Below are 14,580 nucleotides of genomic sequence, written 5' to 3'. Positions count from 1 at the left end.
GGTATGTACTCCTCCACACCTCCGGAAGTCCACTATCATCTCTTTGGTCTTTGTAACATTGAGGGTGAGATGGTTCTCCTGGCACCAATGTGACGGCACTGACCTCCTCCCTATGCCGTCTCATCACCATTGGTGATAAGACCAACCACTGTTGTGTCATCCACAAACTTCACAATGATGTTGGAGCTGCTAGTGGCCGTGCAGTCGTAGGTGTGAGTACAGGAGAGGGCTCAGTACACACCCCTGTGGAGCACCAGTGTTCATAATGATGGAGGATGAGGTGGTGCTGCCCAGTCTTACCATCTGACGTCTGTCTGACAGAAAGTTAAGGATCCAGCTGCAGAGAGAGCTGCTCAATCCTTGATCTTGTAGTTTCCAATCCAGCTTTGAGGGAATGATGGTGTTGAATGCTGAGCTGTAATCTACAAACAGCATTCGCACATACATGTCTTTTTTCTCCAGGTGCGAGAGAGCAGTGTGTAATGTCAGGGCTATGGTGTCATCAGTGGACCTGTTGTGGCGATATGCAAATTGTAGAGGGTCCAGTGAGTCCAGTAGCACAGAGCAGATGAAGTCCTTGACCAGCCTCTCAAAGCATTTGCTCACGATGGGGGTCAGGGCTACCAGTCTCCAATCATTCAGTGATAAGACTGTGGATGTTTTGGGCACCAGGACGATAGTAGCCATTTTGAAACAGACTGGGACTACAGACAGAGAGAGGGAGAGGTTGAAGATGTTTGTAAAAACTCCAGCCAGCTGAGCCGTGCATGATTTAAAGGACATGGCCTGAATACCGTCAGGATCAGCAGCTTTACTTGCGGTCACCTGTCGGAAACCCCCGCACATCCTCTTTAGACACGGTGTGTGCACTGACATCATCCACAGTGTGTGCGCTATCCGGTATCGTGGTGTTCACTTTGCGAATCTAGCGTAAAATACATTTAGATCCTCACAAAGAGACGCCGTGGTCTGTGGTGTGCCGATTTTACTTCTGAAGTCTGTGACTGTATTCAGTCCTTGCCACATTCTCTGAGGATTGTCAAATTGTTCTTCCACTCTGTCTCTGTACTCACGTTTGGCTGACTTAATTGTCTTAAACATAGATAGATGGCTAGTGAATGCCAGGCCACCATCTTCTTGCCTGTTCCAGGGTTTCCTTGCAGTTTGCATGGGTTGTGCATATATGCACATGTAATGTAAAATTAGAACATTAGTGCACACAGCTAACCACAGATCCAGGGACAGGAAACAAGATGGTAGCCTGCCACTCGCTTGTCCCTGGCCAGCCAGTGCACTTTTCAGTGAGGAGGAACAGTGGCATGGTCACCAATATGGTTTATGCAGCTTAGTTACCATCAAATACATTGTACTGTTTTCATTTTTTACCCACATTTGGGAACATCTTCTCACTCTTCTATTATATGCCAGCTGTGTGTCCCTCTAAATACTGAAGCAGGGTCCATAAATACTTCCAAAGAAGTATAAGCTGTCTGTTGCAGGGTGATGTGAAAATGAATTGAACTCTTGCTACATGACGATAGGTAACGAAGAAACTTCCTGTATGGTGCAGAGAATAGGACAACTGCTGATGGCACATAGAATGAACCTGGAGCCTCGATTTCCTGAAGGACAGTAGCATAACTAAATGCTACTAGGCCCCACGGAAAATTTCAAGTTAAAGCCCCAAAACATTAGTCAGTTGATCTATTTTACCAAGATATATTAAAATTTCTTGTTAATTAGGGCCTTATTGGGCCCCCTATACTCCTGGGATCCCCCCTTCCTAGGAATTGCAGGGTCTGCATCCTCTGTAGTTACGCCCCTGCTGAAAGCTGATGTTGGGAAGAACAAAGAGTAGAACAGCTGAAGGCTGATGGACTATCAGATAGGGCATCTGGTAAAGACTGATGTGAAGGGGCACAGGGAACATTAAGAACCATGCAGTGCTGCCTCATGCTTCTGCAGTATGAATTGTACCTTTGCTTTCTTCACAGGGTGTGCTGTCCAACATCTCTTCTATCACAGACCTCGGAGGCTTTGATCCTGTGTGGCTGTTTCTGGTAGTTGGAGGAGTCATGTTTATCCTGGGCTTTGCTGGGTGCATTGGGGCACTCCGGGAGAACACTTTCCTGCTGAAATTTGTATGTAACCTGTACTTACTATTCATAATGGCAACTTTAGCATTTGTTAAATGCAATAACTAAGATTTCCTACTTATCAGTTTACCCAGTGACACTATCAGGGGCACATATGCCTACACAAATTTAGCCATGTAAAAAAAAATTCTATAATTTCAAGTCTCATTGCCTTTGTTAACCTTTTAAAGTAAATGTATAAAACCACACCACCCTTTGTATTTAGCAACTGTAATTTAAAGGAAATTTTTTTTTTGTGAATGTATACAATATAGTTATATTTAATACTGTTTTTCAATAGAATTTGATCATTTTCAATTGTTTAACTACTGGAGTAAGGAATCATGGGGGTCCATGCCACTAGGTTAACATGGCCTTTCCTCCAAGAGGGCTCCCAATTATTAGGCCACTGGTCAGCTGGGCCCCCTGTTTGCTGAGCCTTGGCAACAAATACAATGGGGCCCCAGTGAAAAAAAGGCCTTTGCATGCACAGCCACATCTATTATGTACCTCGGCCACTCTCACTCATGCCAAACTGCCCAAGATTGACCCAACCCCACCTACTCCATCTTATGTGGCCTGCAATCTTGATTTTCATTCTTGGAACCCCACTCTGCCATGGGGCCTCTGACAACAGTAGTCCCGTAGCATTCTGTGTGTAGCAAGCAATTTAACAAATTATACTCTTCTGTGTTTAAGGGGAAATTTGGGTGATTAGTTACAAATTTGGTGTTGTGGTTCAGAACCACATCCTGCAGGCTGGTTTGTATCTGGCCATCCATATTTACAGTCAAAATATTCAGATATTAAAAGAATGATGGTAATTCCTGTTTTCATTGTTATTTTGCTTTTCCCCTTATGTTCTGAATATCTGCAGTTGAGGTGTTAATTACTCTCTGAAGTGAGATGTAGGAATTAAATCTTTCTGTAGGCGTACTCAGGCACACGCAGCAACAATGGCATAATTAAGAAAAAGCTTCATTCAGAAAGTGACAGAAAGGGGTAAATGCTCCCCAATATAGGAGGGAAAAGGTTGCATTTGTGTTAATGCACAATCTTCTCATTTGCATGCAAACCACCAAGAATCCTGGGATGGAAACCAGTTTTTTTTCCTAATATTTCCTTTTTCATTGAATACCCTATTGACTGAAGTTCCTACCCTGCATTTTAAAGGGGTTGTTCCCTTTTAAGTTAACTATTTAGTATGTTACAGAATAGCCAATTCATAGCAACTTTGCAATTGATATTCACATTCTTTATAGTTTTTGAATGATTTGATTTGCTCTTATGCCTCTTTTCACCTTTTTAAATGACCTCAGTAGCCAAAATAAACAATTGCTATTTGAGGCTACAATTTTATTGTTATTTTTTATTACTTATTTTAACATTCAGACCAGCTACTATTCATATTCAAACCAGCGACTGTTTGCTAAGGTAACATGAACCATAGCAACCATATAGCTGCTAAAATTCCACACTGGTGAGCTGCTGAACAAAAAGTTAAATAGTTCAAAAACCACAAATTATAAAAACTGAAGGAAGACCAATTGCAAAGTGTCTCAAAATATCACTCTCTACATCATACTAAAAGTTACTTTAAAGGTGAGCAACTCCTTTTAAGGCTAAGGACCCATAGCGTGGTTCAGTCGTCTGTGATAGATTTCTGGTACTGCAGGAGACTAACGGCTTCAAAATTCCCTTTCACTTCCAACAATAGGAGTCGTCGGTGGAAAGGCCATTGCATCGCTTCATTATTCTGAAGTTTCCTGTAGGAGCATCTATTGAGGATGAGTGAGCCGCTCCGTGGGTCCTTAGCCTAAAGCGCAGTCAGCGTGCTATTTATCACATGCCACAAACTGCAAAAATCTTGGAATGAAATCCATAAAAATTTTACTTTTAGGAGGAAAATGTGGCTTTCTTCCCAGAATTCCTGGTGGTTTGCATACAAATGAGAAGAGGGTCCCTTAACTCCAAATGTGTCTGCCATTATTATGCTTTGTATTTAGAGACTGGTCAGCGAATTTCTCCATTGGTGCTCACAAGCACTTTGGGTTTAAACCCAATGTGTAAAACTGCCAGTTACTCGACTAGATAGGTCTTCTGCGTGCTGCCTTCCAGACCTCATGCATCAACCCCCGAATGATAGAGCCGCACTCTCGGCCAGTATTAGTCCTGAAAATATATGTAGACAAGACAAAGCGCAATAATGCTGCAAAAAAGTGCTTTAATTGCTATGCCATACATAAGATACTTGGTTTTAGGGAAAGGTTTTGAGCAACCACACTTTACTGCAGTGATCCCCAACCAGTGGCTTGTGAAGCAACATGTTGCTCACTACCCCCCCCCCTTTTTTTTTTAATGCTGCAAAAAGTGCTTTTATTGCTATGGCATACACAACATGTTTCGGGACCCTTCTGTGCCCTTTATCAAGTGTACATCTCCAAGCAGTTAGTGAAATTTAAAAACACAGGTATAACCACCCACTTTGAATAACCAATAATTTCAAAGCATCATTAACTCTTTGGTATCCTTTGTGTGCAATATCATAGTCTTTTAGAAAAAATTTTCAAACAAGATTAGCTCATTAGTGTCCATAGTGTACAGTGTCAATATATTTTATACAAAATTCCTCAAGTGCATCAATATCCATAATACATCCAAAGTCCATAATTCTTGTGTACCTCCTCTAGAAGTATGGCATAGCAATAAAAACACTTTTTGCAGCATTATTGCAATTTGTCTTGTGCACCCCTCTACATATATTTTTTGGACTAAAACTGCCGGTTACAGAATGTCACCAGGGATTCTTTATACTATTTCTTTATATTTCTCAAGCAGTGGCTCACCACCCCCTTTGATGTTGCTCCTAGTGGCCTCAAAGTAAGTGGCCATTTTTACATTTCTAGCTTGGAGACAAGTTTTGGAAGCACAGCAACACAGTTTTACTTCAAGCAGAGCCTCCTGCAGGCCACATGGGGCTACCAAATAGCCAATCAGAGCCCATATTTGTCATCTCAAAAAACGTTTTTTCATGCTTGGGTGACTCACTAGCACTTTTTACATATTAGTGTGGCTCATGAGTAAAAAAAGGTTGGGGATGCCTGCTTTATACATTACCTCTGATTAAATCCATCTCATGTCTCTATACATCTACTATGGCAATAGTGTGAGTGCTGATTACTTTGCTCTGTTCTTACCTATAAATGTAATACTCCTCTTTACATTTGCAGTTTTCCGTGTTTTTGGGAATCATTTTCTTTCTGGAGCTGACGGCAGGAGTTCTTGCCTTTGTGTTTAAAGACTGGATTAAAGACCAGCTGCAGTTCTTTATTAACAATAACATCAGAGCCTACAGGGATGACATCGACTTACAGAACCTTATTGACTTCACACAGGAATATGTAGGTACAAATCCCACACTCAGCATTTCTCAGTTGACCAGCATGTTTTGTCAAAAAATTATGAAGAAATATATAAACATGCATGTAGTCATGTGTTTGCTACATATCCAAGATAATTAATAGCACATGGTGTGTTCTGTTCTCTGCTATTGAATAGCTGAGATCACATCCCGATGAAGGGTCAGAACTTGCTAATAGTAGCCATTGGCGTGGGATTGTTTCCAGAAACCACACACCTGCAACACTAGTGCTACTTGTGGTGTTACCAATGGCAGTCATTTGGAATAATATTTGGAGTAATATTTACCTGCTATTCTCTAATGCCAGTTAAAATCCCTTGTGTGCAATAGCCTAAGAATGCACTTTGTCAGTACATCAGCATTGAGAAGGGAAGCACCTAAAATGTGATGGTGAAATGGAACTGCCATTATATACATATGATAGGAGTGTGTATTTATATATGTTTCACCAGCCCTTTAACGGAGATATAAAAGGGAACTAAAAGTAGTTTTTGATAGTGTTTGATTAATTATTTTTGTCTATTAAATTTGTCAATCTGCTCCCTAAGCCTAACAGTCTTAGTGTGGGGTTACGTGGGTCACTGATAGCATGAGATACTTTGGTTTTACGGAAAAGTTTTGATCAACCACACTTTACTACAGTGATCCCCAACCAGTGGCTCGTAAGCAACATGTTGCTTACCAACCCATTGGGTGTTGCTCTCAGTGCCCCCAAACCAGGTAGTTATTTTTGAATTCTTGACTTGGTGTCAAGTTTTGGTTGAATAAATAAAAAAAATAATAAATAAAAACAAGATTTACTGACAAATAAAGACTCCTGTAAGCTAATAGTATGTATAGAGGCCACCTAATAGCCAATCACAGCCTTTTTATTTGGCTCCTCCATGAACTTTTATGATGCTTGCGTTGCACTCCAAGTTTTTTTACATTTGACTGTGGCTCACAGTAAGAAAGGTTGGGGACGCCTGCTTTACTTTGTATGTTTAACATGCTGTCAGGCAGGCCTGGACTGGTATTCAAAATAGGCCCTGCCATTTCAAGTACACATAGGCCCAAACAGCTCCATGCCAGCCCAATAAATAGTGACTGTCTATGGTATCTTACAGCAGCCCCTCTGGCATTTGTCAGAGCCCACAGATTGGCAGTCTGGGCCTGGCGTCAGGGGTTAAAATGCTTTGAGATCTGTAGTTCGCAAGATCAGGTCTGTAACCTAACAAGTTATATTACTCTGTAAAACTTTTTCCTAGCTCTCCAGGAGAGTGACCCTATTACAGTACAAAAGAATCCCCTAATGAGAATTAGATCTGGTTTATGTAAATCTGGCTCCATGTTCTTTATTCTTGCAACTGAAGATGGACGCGTTACACAGGTTTCTAGCACTTAACTGTTTGTAGTGATAGTTCTTAGTCTAGTACAATGGATCCCTTATCCAAAAGCTCCTTTATGCAGAAAGCTCTAAATTATGTGAAGACCATCTTCCATGGAGTCCATTTTAAGCAAAAAATTCTAATGTTTAAAAATTATTTCTTTTTTTTCATCTATAAACAGTGCCTTGCAATTGATAGTTACTAAGCTGTTTTAATCCATATTGGTGTCAAAACTACTCTACTGGGTTTATTTAATGTTTAATATGATATTTAGCAGACTTAAGATATGGAGATCTAAACCACAGGACCCAAGAATTCTGGATAATAGATCCTATACTAGTATGTCTTCTTTATTGTTGAAGGGTTTCGTGGGTGCCATGTTTATATCCCCTTTACCATGGTCCCCACCAACAGACATTTGAAGCTCTTCCAGAACCTTCCTCGTCGTGCTACTGACTACCTCAGATATTTTGACTCTAAACTGAAGCCCCAAGAGAGACAGGAATACCTGGCGTTTCTAAAACAGCCAGTAGGGGGGATGCAATAAAATTCATAAACATAAAATAATATATAAATAAGAGCAAAAATCCAAGTATATGAATTCGATATTAGGTTTTTAGCAAATTGCAGGTTATCATTTTGCACATCATACAGGCAAAAGAGCCTCTTTCAGCTGCTAAAAATCTGAATATTGGGAGAAATTACATCTTTAGGGTGAAGACACATGGAGCTACTAGTAGCAACTACTTGTCGTGGCTACTAAAATAGACAATGCTGATAATTTACTGATAACAGTATCTACATGTGTTTTAGCAGAGGCTATTATCAGTATTCTCTATGGCAGGGTATCTTGCTACTAGTAGCTCCGTGTATCTTCACCCTTAAGCAGGACCATGGTCTCAAACACAAGGCCAAGATAACACCTAGGGGCACATTTACTAAGACACGAATCTGAACCGAATTGGAAAAATTCCGATTTGAAAACGAACATTTTGCGACTTTTTCGTATTTTTTGCGATTTTTTCGGCGTCTTTACGACTTTTTCGTTACCAATACGATTTGCACGAAAAAACGTGAGTTTTTCGTAGCCATTCCGAAAGTTGCGCAAAATCTGCCGATTTTTTTGTAGCGTTAAAACTTGCGCGAAAAGTTGCGCCTTTTTCGTAGCGTTAAAACTTAAAAGGTGCGACGTTTCGCGCAAGTTTTAACGCTACGAAAAATCGGCAGATTTTGCGCAACTTTCGGAATGGCAACGAAAAACTCGCGTTTTTTTGCACAAATCGTATTAGTAACGAAAAAGTCGCAACATTTTTCCGAAAGAATCGCAAAATATCGATCATTACGAAAAAAACGCATTCGGCCCGTTCGTGGGTTAGTAAATGTGCCCCCTAGAGTGGCTTAGAGTGTCAATGACTAGCAGTGCTCATTCTGTGGCAGTATTTGAAAACTGAGATGCAAAACCATCATCTGACTAACCTGAACAAATTGAAAGAATGTACCCAAAAGACTCGTATGCAAGCCAGTGTGTATGTTGAGATGAACAGTATAAACAGGACTATATATCTGTTTTTTCATTTTTGCATCATTGTCTCTTCCCAGTGGCAGTGCTGTGGGGCGTTTGGAGCTGATGATTGGAACTTAAACATTTATTTTAACTGCACAGATGCTAACGCAAGCCGAGAGAGATGTGGTGTGCCATTTTCCTGCTGCACAAAAGATCCCGCTGTAAGCTAACAGTCACGAGAACACCTTCCCCTTTATTGCATCAGTTCTATGTATATATATATATATATGCAGGATCTTTAATGAAGCCCCATTAAAGCTAGGCAGTTTGGATGGTTTTATAGGTGCAACCTGCAATCCTATAAGATCATAATTGGTCTTTTCTAAAGTAACTAACAGTCTGCCAAAGCCACTTCTCAGCAAGTGGATGGGGCATCAGCACATGATACCATTACAGGGGCTCCAACTCCTTGCTGTATTTCAGATCCACTTGGTAAAGGGGAACTCCAGCTTCCAAACCAAAATTTGTTAAAGTGCCCCACACAACACAGAAACCCCTAATATTCCTATCACTGTAGTATGTCCCTTCAAAAAGTATGAATAAATACCATTTTTAAGGTGCTGAAAGCCAGCTGTAAAACAGTTCATTTTTTGCATAATTTGAAATCTGGCAGGGGAAAAATATTAATGTTTCCCACAGCTTACAGACAGCATGCAGGAATTACATAACCCACAATGCATTGCATTGTGATGTTCTATTCCTTATTGACATCATGTGTCAGGGAATTGTGGGATTTGGAGGATGCAGGCTGAAGGTAGGCTAAGTACAGTCACCTACTGTTGCATTTTTTTATGTTTTAAAGGAGAAGGAAAGGCAAAATCACTTGGGGGTGCCAAAATGTTAGGCACCCCAAGTGACTTTAATCGCTTACCTTTTACCCCGGGCTGGTACCCCTGTTAGGAGAAAACAGCACCAGCCCGGGGTACCTGTAGCGATGCGCTTCCTCCTTCCTATTCGCACTGCTGCTGATTGTCTGGAACAAGGGCATGCCCAGTAGAGTGAAAAGCCGACTTTTCTGTTAAAGTTTGGCTTTTCACTCTTCTTCAACCCAGGAAGAAGGAAGCAATCGCTGCTACCCCGGGCTGGTGCTGTTCTCTCTGAACAGGGGCACAAGCCCGGGGTACAAGGTAGGCTATTGAAGTCACTTGGGGGTGCTTAACATTTTGGCACCCCCAAGTGACTTTGACTTTCCTTCTCCTTTAAAGTAGTCAGTCAGATCAGCAGGAGAACAGCGGGCTAGACTTAGGTAACTGTTCCAAACCACATGATTAAATTAAAAATCTTGAAAAGCTGTATATTTTTTAACAGATGTATATTGTAAAGTTGCGTAAAATTATGTTTTCTTTTCAAAAAGCTTAAGTTGTGTTTGAGCGTGGGGGCCCCTACTATCAAAAAAGATTCTTGATGTGCCTGCACTCAGAGCTATGGTATTGGCTAGCTGCACACTGGGAATTGGGCAGGAAATTGCTTGAGTATGCAGTTTCACCCTAAATTCTGCTCCATGTGCCTGCACCTGAGTGCAATGGCTCTGGGTGTAGCACATCTGTATTATTTTTGGAGCATGGGGTGGATTCTTGGCCTGCAGATAAACAAATAAACTGTGGATAAACTGTATATGGGAGCGTTGTCACTTGTCCACATGAAATGCCCATTTGCATCACTTTCTTGGCCCCCAGGGTTACACAGGCTTATTACAGTGAAATCTGGAAGTATGTGGTATGTATATGTGAGTTCCTAAATCCTTTAAAAGGGAAAAATTTATTGTGGTGTTTTTTGATATTTCTCTCAGGAGGATGTAATAAACACACAGTGTGGCTATGACGTCAGACAAAAGCCTGTAAGTATAAAGTTGAACCTCTTCACGTTCATTGCAGATCTAGATAACCAAGCTTTTTGCATTGAAACATGTATGAAAGTGTACTTGTGAACTGAAATAATTATCTGAATGGGGCAGACAGTGCCCCGCTTCCTTCTCTTATCAGTAGTCATAAATCTGCCTCTGTCACATTAAAAAAAACACCTGCTGAAAGTTGTTGATGAAAGATATATGAGAATGCAAAGCACAAGATCCAGGTAACGTGAACTTTTGCTTCTGTTTTATCTTTTCAAAGGAATTGGATCAACAGGAGACTATTCACACAAAAGGCTGTGTCCCACAGTTTGAGAAATGGCTGCAGGACAATCTCACCATCGTGGCAGGCGTGTTCATAGGAATTGCGCTTTTACAGGTATATGGCGTATGCACAGCAGACTTCACACACAAACATCATATAAACACAGCGACTAATCACCACATGGATTTACTGTGCGGATTAGTTACCGCAACTTTCTAAAAAGTTGTGTTTACTAATCACTGCATGTGTCTTCGCCCTAATTCGACACTTAGGGTGAAGACACACGTGGCGATTAGTAGCTGCAACTTTTTAAAAAGTCGTGGTAACTAATCCGCACAGTAAATCCATGTGGTGCTTAGTCGCAGATATATATATCTATATTGGAATTACCTTTTAAAACCGTGCTTATACTTACATAACCTAAAGCCACGATGGGTTAAATGTGTGGTGTAGAAGAGAAATTTTAATTATTTTAATTTTTCCTGTCTAAATAACAGCTATGGTAATCTCTAAATAAAGTATGCTTTTTATTACTTACCTATGGTGTGACACCAATTTATGAAAGTAGTATTTAATGTTGTCGTTATTCATGTTAGTTTTACAGCCTTGTCATGTTTGGAAAGAATACAAACCCAATAACACACTATCAGGTCCTTGGGTAGGTGGGTGCCCAAGTGGCATCCAGATGAGACAGACGGCTGTTATTGATAATATTATTGTGTCCTCTAAAATCTTCACTTCCTAGCTGTAGTCTTCTATAGGAGTGTGCAGAAAGGCTTCATACCTCTAGTGAGGCCTTAACTGAAAGGAGGGTGGTATAACATGGAGTAAAGTTACTGTCTCCTTAGGCTGATGCCACACGTGGCGTTTTTCCGCTGCGTATTTTCTAATTCTCTCGGCGGCTGAAAAACGCCCGATATCATCATCCATAGAAACAGCTTGAAAAGACTTGAAGCAAACCACACAATGTGGAAATACGCTAGAAAACACCTTAGCACGGATTTTTCAAGCTTAGGCCGAAATACGCCAAGCAAACTATTCCTACACAAAGGCAGCTGGCAGACCTAGCGGAAATATGCAGTGTTTTTTGCTATTTCGCACTATTAGCACCATGGAAACGGGATTTGCTTACGTCACTAGGACTAGTCTGAAAAACGCCATGTGTGGCTTGTGCGGCGTTTTTAGGCCGAGAAAAAACGCAGCGGAAAAACGCCACGTGTGGCATCAGCCTTACTCTAAACAAATTTTTGGAGACAGTACAGCAGTTGCCTTTTGTAATGATTACACAAGTGTCACAATGCCATGCTAACAATATCATTAAAATTTTTGTTCTTTTTAGATATTTGGAATCTGTTTAGCACAGAATTTGGTGAGTGACATTGAAGCTGTCCGAGCCAGCTGGTAGAATTATTACCCTGAAAACAAAGCGCAGTGGGAAAGTGATATTCTGCATAGCCTCACAGCCCAGTATTACTGACTGGTTCTGAGGGTCAGAGCCACAAACCTATTTACTGTTTGTCATTCAGACAGGTTTAGTGATCTCTTCTATTCTGGAAACTTCAGGAATTGTGCAGCATGAGGACACTGAGACAGCAAATGAAGAAACGATCATCTGCTAATTATTTCACTGTAAGATGCATGTCAGTAACTGAGGATCTATGTGCAGCCTGTTTTATTTCCATTAATAGCAAACAATTTTCTACACCGATGGATGACTCTAGGCTGGGGAAGCTTCAACCGGCTTTCTATTAAACGTGGTTACACAGCTCCCAGCATCACTGACAGCCCCAGGCTCTAACTGGACACATCTGACCTCAACAAGGCAAGATGGATGTATAAACTGTGTTCCACAAACTGGCACATTTCAGACTTATTTATAGGCCTCTCTTCTCCCTGCCAGAGGTTGGGCCTTAGGTGTTTTTTTATTTACCTGTATATTGAGTGGCAGATGGGTGAGTGCAATATATTCAAATGGTGGATTGTGGCTAAATGTTTCTTTGCAGTGTATAAGTGTTGTCCTATTACTATATAATTTTTACTTGGGAAAAAAACAAACAAAACTTTACACAGTTGAATTTTTAATGAATTCTCATATAACTGAATTAAAGTTTTGTTACACTTTACGTTGCTTTTATTCCTTGTTACATTTCATTAAGTGTATTATAGGTAATATAACTGGATCCGTTATATGTGGTTGTAATATTTCCATCTGTCCTATTTTGATCTGAAAAAAAATACATTTTTGGTTTTGCCAGGTTATCAGCTTTAGTGCAGAGTTGTTAACAATTCCGCTGGGAACAACAAAATCCGCCAAACTGTTCTACTGTGTCTGAAGTGCAGTGGGTACCTTAAACTGGTTTAAAGCTAGTCTCCTATATTATAAGTGTTGGTTTTTTTTTTTGCTTTCATCCTTCCAGATGGTTTCAGTTGTGTATCAGTACAATTGTATTAATTTGGTGTCATGTCCTTCCACGCCTATCTCTCCTAATGGTTTATCCTAGATCTGTCTCCCCTAGTGTATTATTAAAATATTACCTGTTTGTATAAGTAATTATGGAGAATACAAAGTAAAAATATAGTAAGGACAAAATAAAAGTTTACGGGTGAGGGGAAACACAGCAATGGGAAACACAGAAAACTGAAATATATTTACAGAAGAAACAGCAGAATGCATGCTGCAGAAATGGCATTGGGCATCAGGCAAAGACAGCAGAGGGTAATGGGTAACATTAAAGCACATATTAAGAAGCAATGAGCAAGGTGCTACACAACACAAAAGAAAAATCTGAAATACAGAAATATGATGTGAGTAGCGTAATGTGAGTGGCACAAAGAAATAGTCTGAATCTTTTCAGTCTGTTACAATTGGTCCTTTAGGGTACAGTCCAGAAAATCAGAAAGGAACAAAGCAAAGCCAGGTTGGCTCCATTTTAATGTGGTTTAGAATTGTTTATGCTACAGTCAACCCCTGATTTTATGTTTCCTGGAGGGGGAGGAAAAAAATAAAATTAAATTCAGTAAATCATAAAAATAGGGTTTGCCTTTTTATGTAAAATGTTAACAATCTAAACATGACTAACCTTAGTTTAAATTTGAGTGCCAATCTAATATGGTCTGTTTAGAACTCCATAAATTCATATACATATACACTCACAGCATTCAAAAGTTTGGAATCACTCAAAAATATGTATGTTTTGTGCAATGTCATGGCATTCCCCATGATCAGCTCTTGATCCCTGCATATGGGGCAACAATCCGAAGCCTACTTCTAAGCTATGCAAAACATATTTGGGGAAGAAGCAGAAAGACAGAATACTGTCTGATGGACTGGCCAGCAAGATCACCAGACCTCAGCCATATCAAGTAAGCAAGCAAGCAAGCATCAGTGTAAGGTCAGAGAAATATTCTATACAAGCCAGTCGCACCTCTGGGAACAGCTATAAAAGACGTCGGTAATTCCCCCGAAAGGTTTTAAAAAACTGACAGGTGGACTCCCAAAGGCCTGCAAAACTGGAACTGCTGCAAATGGAGAATTCTTTGAATAATGGAGAGTTTGATGAATGGAACAGTTATATTAAATAAAAAAAATATTATGACATATATGACGTATTGCCTATCATTTATCATTTACCTTGGTGATTAACAGTATACATATTTATCAAAAACATTAATAATCCTGGGTGGCTAACTTTGAATGCATTGAAGTGCATTACAAAAAGTATATCAGAGGATTTACATTTCAGGTTTTGTTTGTGCCAATAAGAAGATGGCTAAAACTTTATAATAATCATGATTTCAGTGCTGTCCTAAATACCTGTAGTTTAAATGCCTACAAAAGAATAGTTTTGCGCATGGCCTAAGCAGTGGCGTTTTGATAGGATGCAATATGTTCATATATTATAAGAAACCATACTACTGATAAAATGTAAATAATATGTACTACCTACATCTTATACAAATAGTATATATTATACAGGTA

The 14,580-nt window shown here is 40.0% G+C and overlaps 1 protein-coding gene across 2 annotated transcripts in view; it reads left to right on the top strand.

Moving 5' to 3' along the window:
- Positions 1–14,199, top strand: part of tspan5 (tetraspanin 5) — a 72,962-nt gene extending 58,763 nt beyond the window's left edge. Inside the window, 6 exon segments of one of the 2 annotated variants that reach the window (NM_001078730.1) lie at positions 1,995–2,141; positions 5,366–5,536; positions 8,523–8,648; positions 10,277–10,324; positions 10,599–10,715; positions 11,941–12,724. In NM_001078730.1, coding sequence (NP_001072198.1) covers positions 1,995–2,141; positions 5,366–5,536; positions 8,523–8,648; positions 10,277–10,324; positions 10,599–10,715; positions 11,941–12,006 — 675 coding nt within the window. In that variant the 3' untranslated portion in view covers positions 12,007–12,724. 2 annotated transcript variants of the gene reach the window in all.
- The last annotated feature ends 381 nt before the right edge of the window (positions 14,200–14,580 follow it).

This window comes from Xenopus tropicalis, chromosome 1 (assembly GCF_000004195.4).
Source record: "Xenopus tropicalis strain Nigerian chromosome 1, UCB_Xtro_10.0, whole genome shotgun sequence".
Lineage (NCBI taxonomy): Eukaryota > Metazoa > Chordata > Amphibia > Anura > Pipidae > Xenopus > Xenopus tropicalis.
The sequence above is the reverse complement of the archived record's forward strand: the minus strand, read 5'-3'. Positions and strand labels throughout refer to the sequence as shown.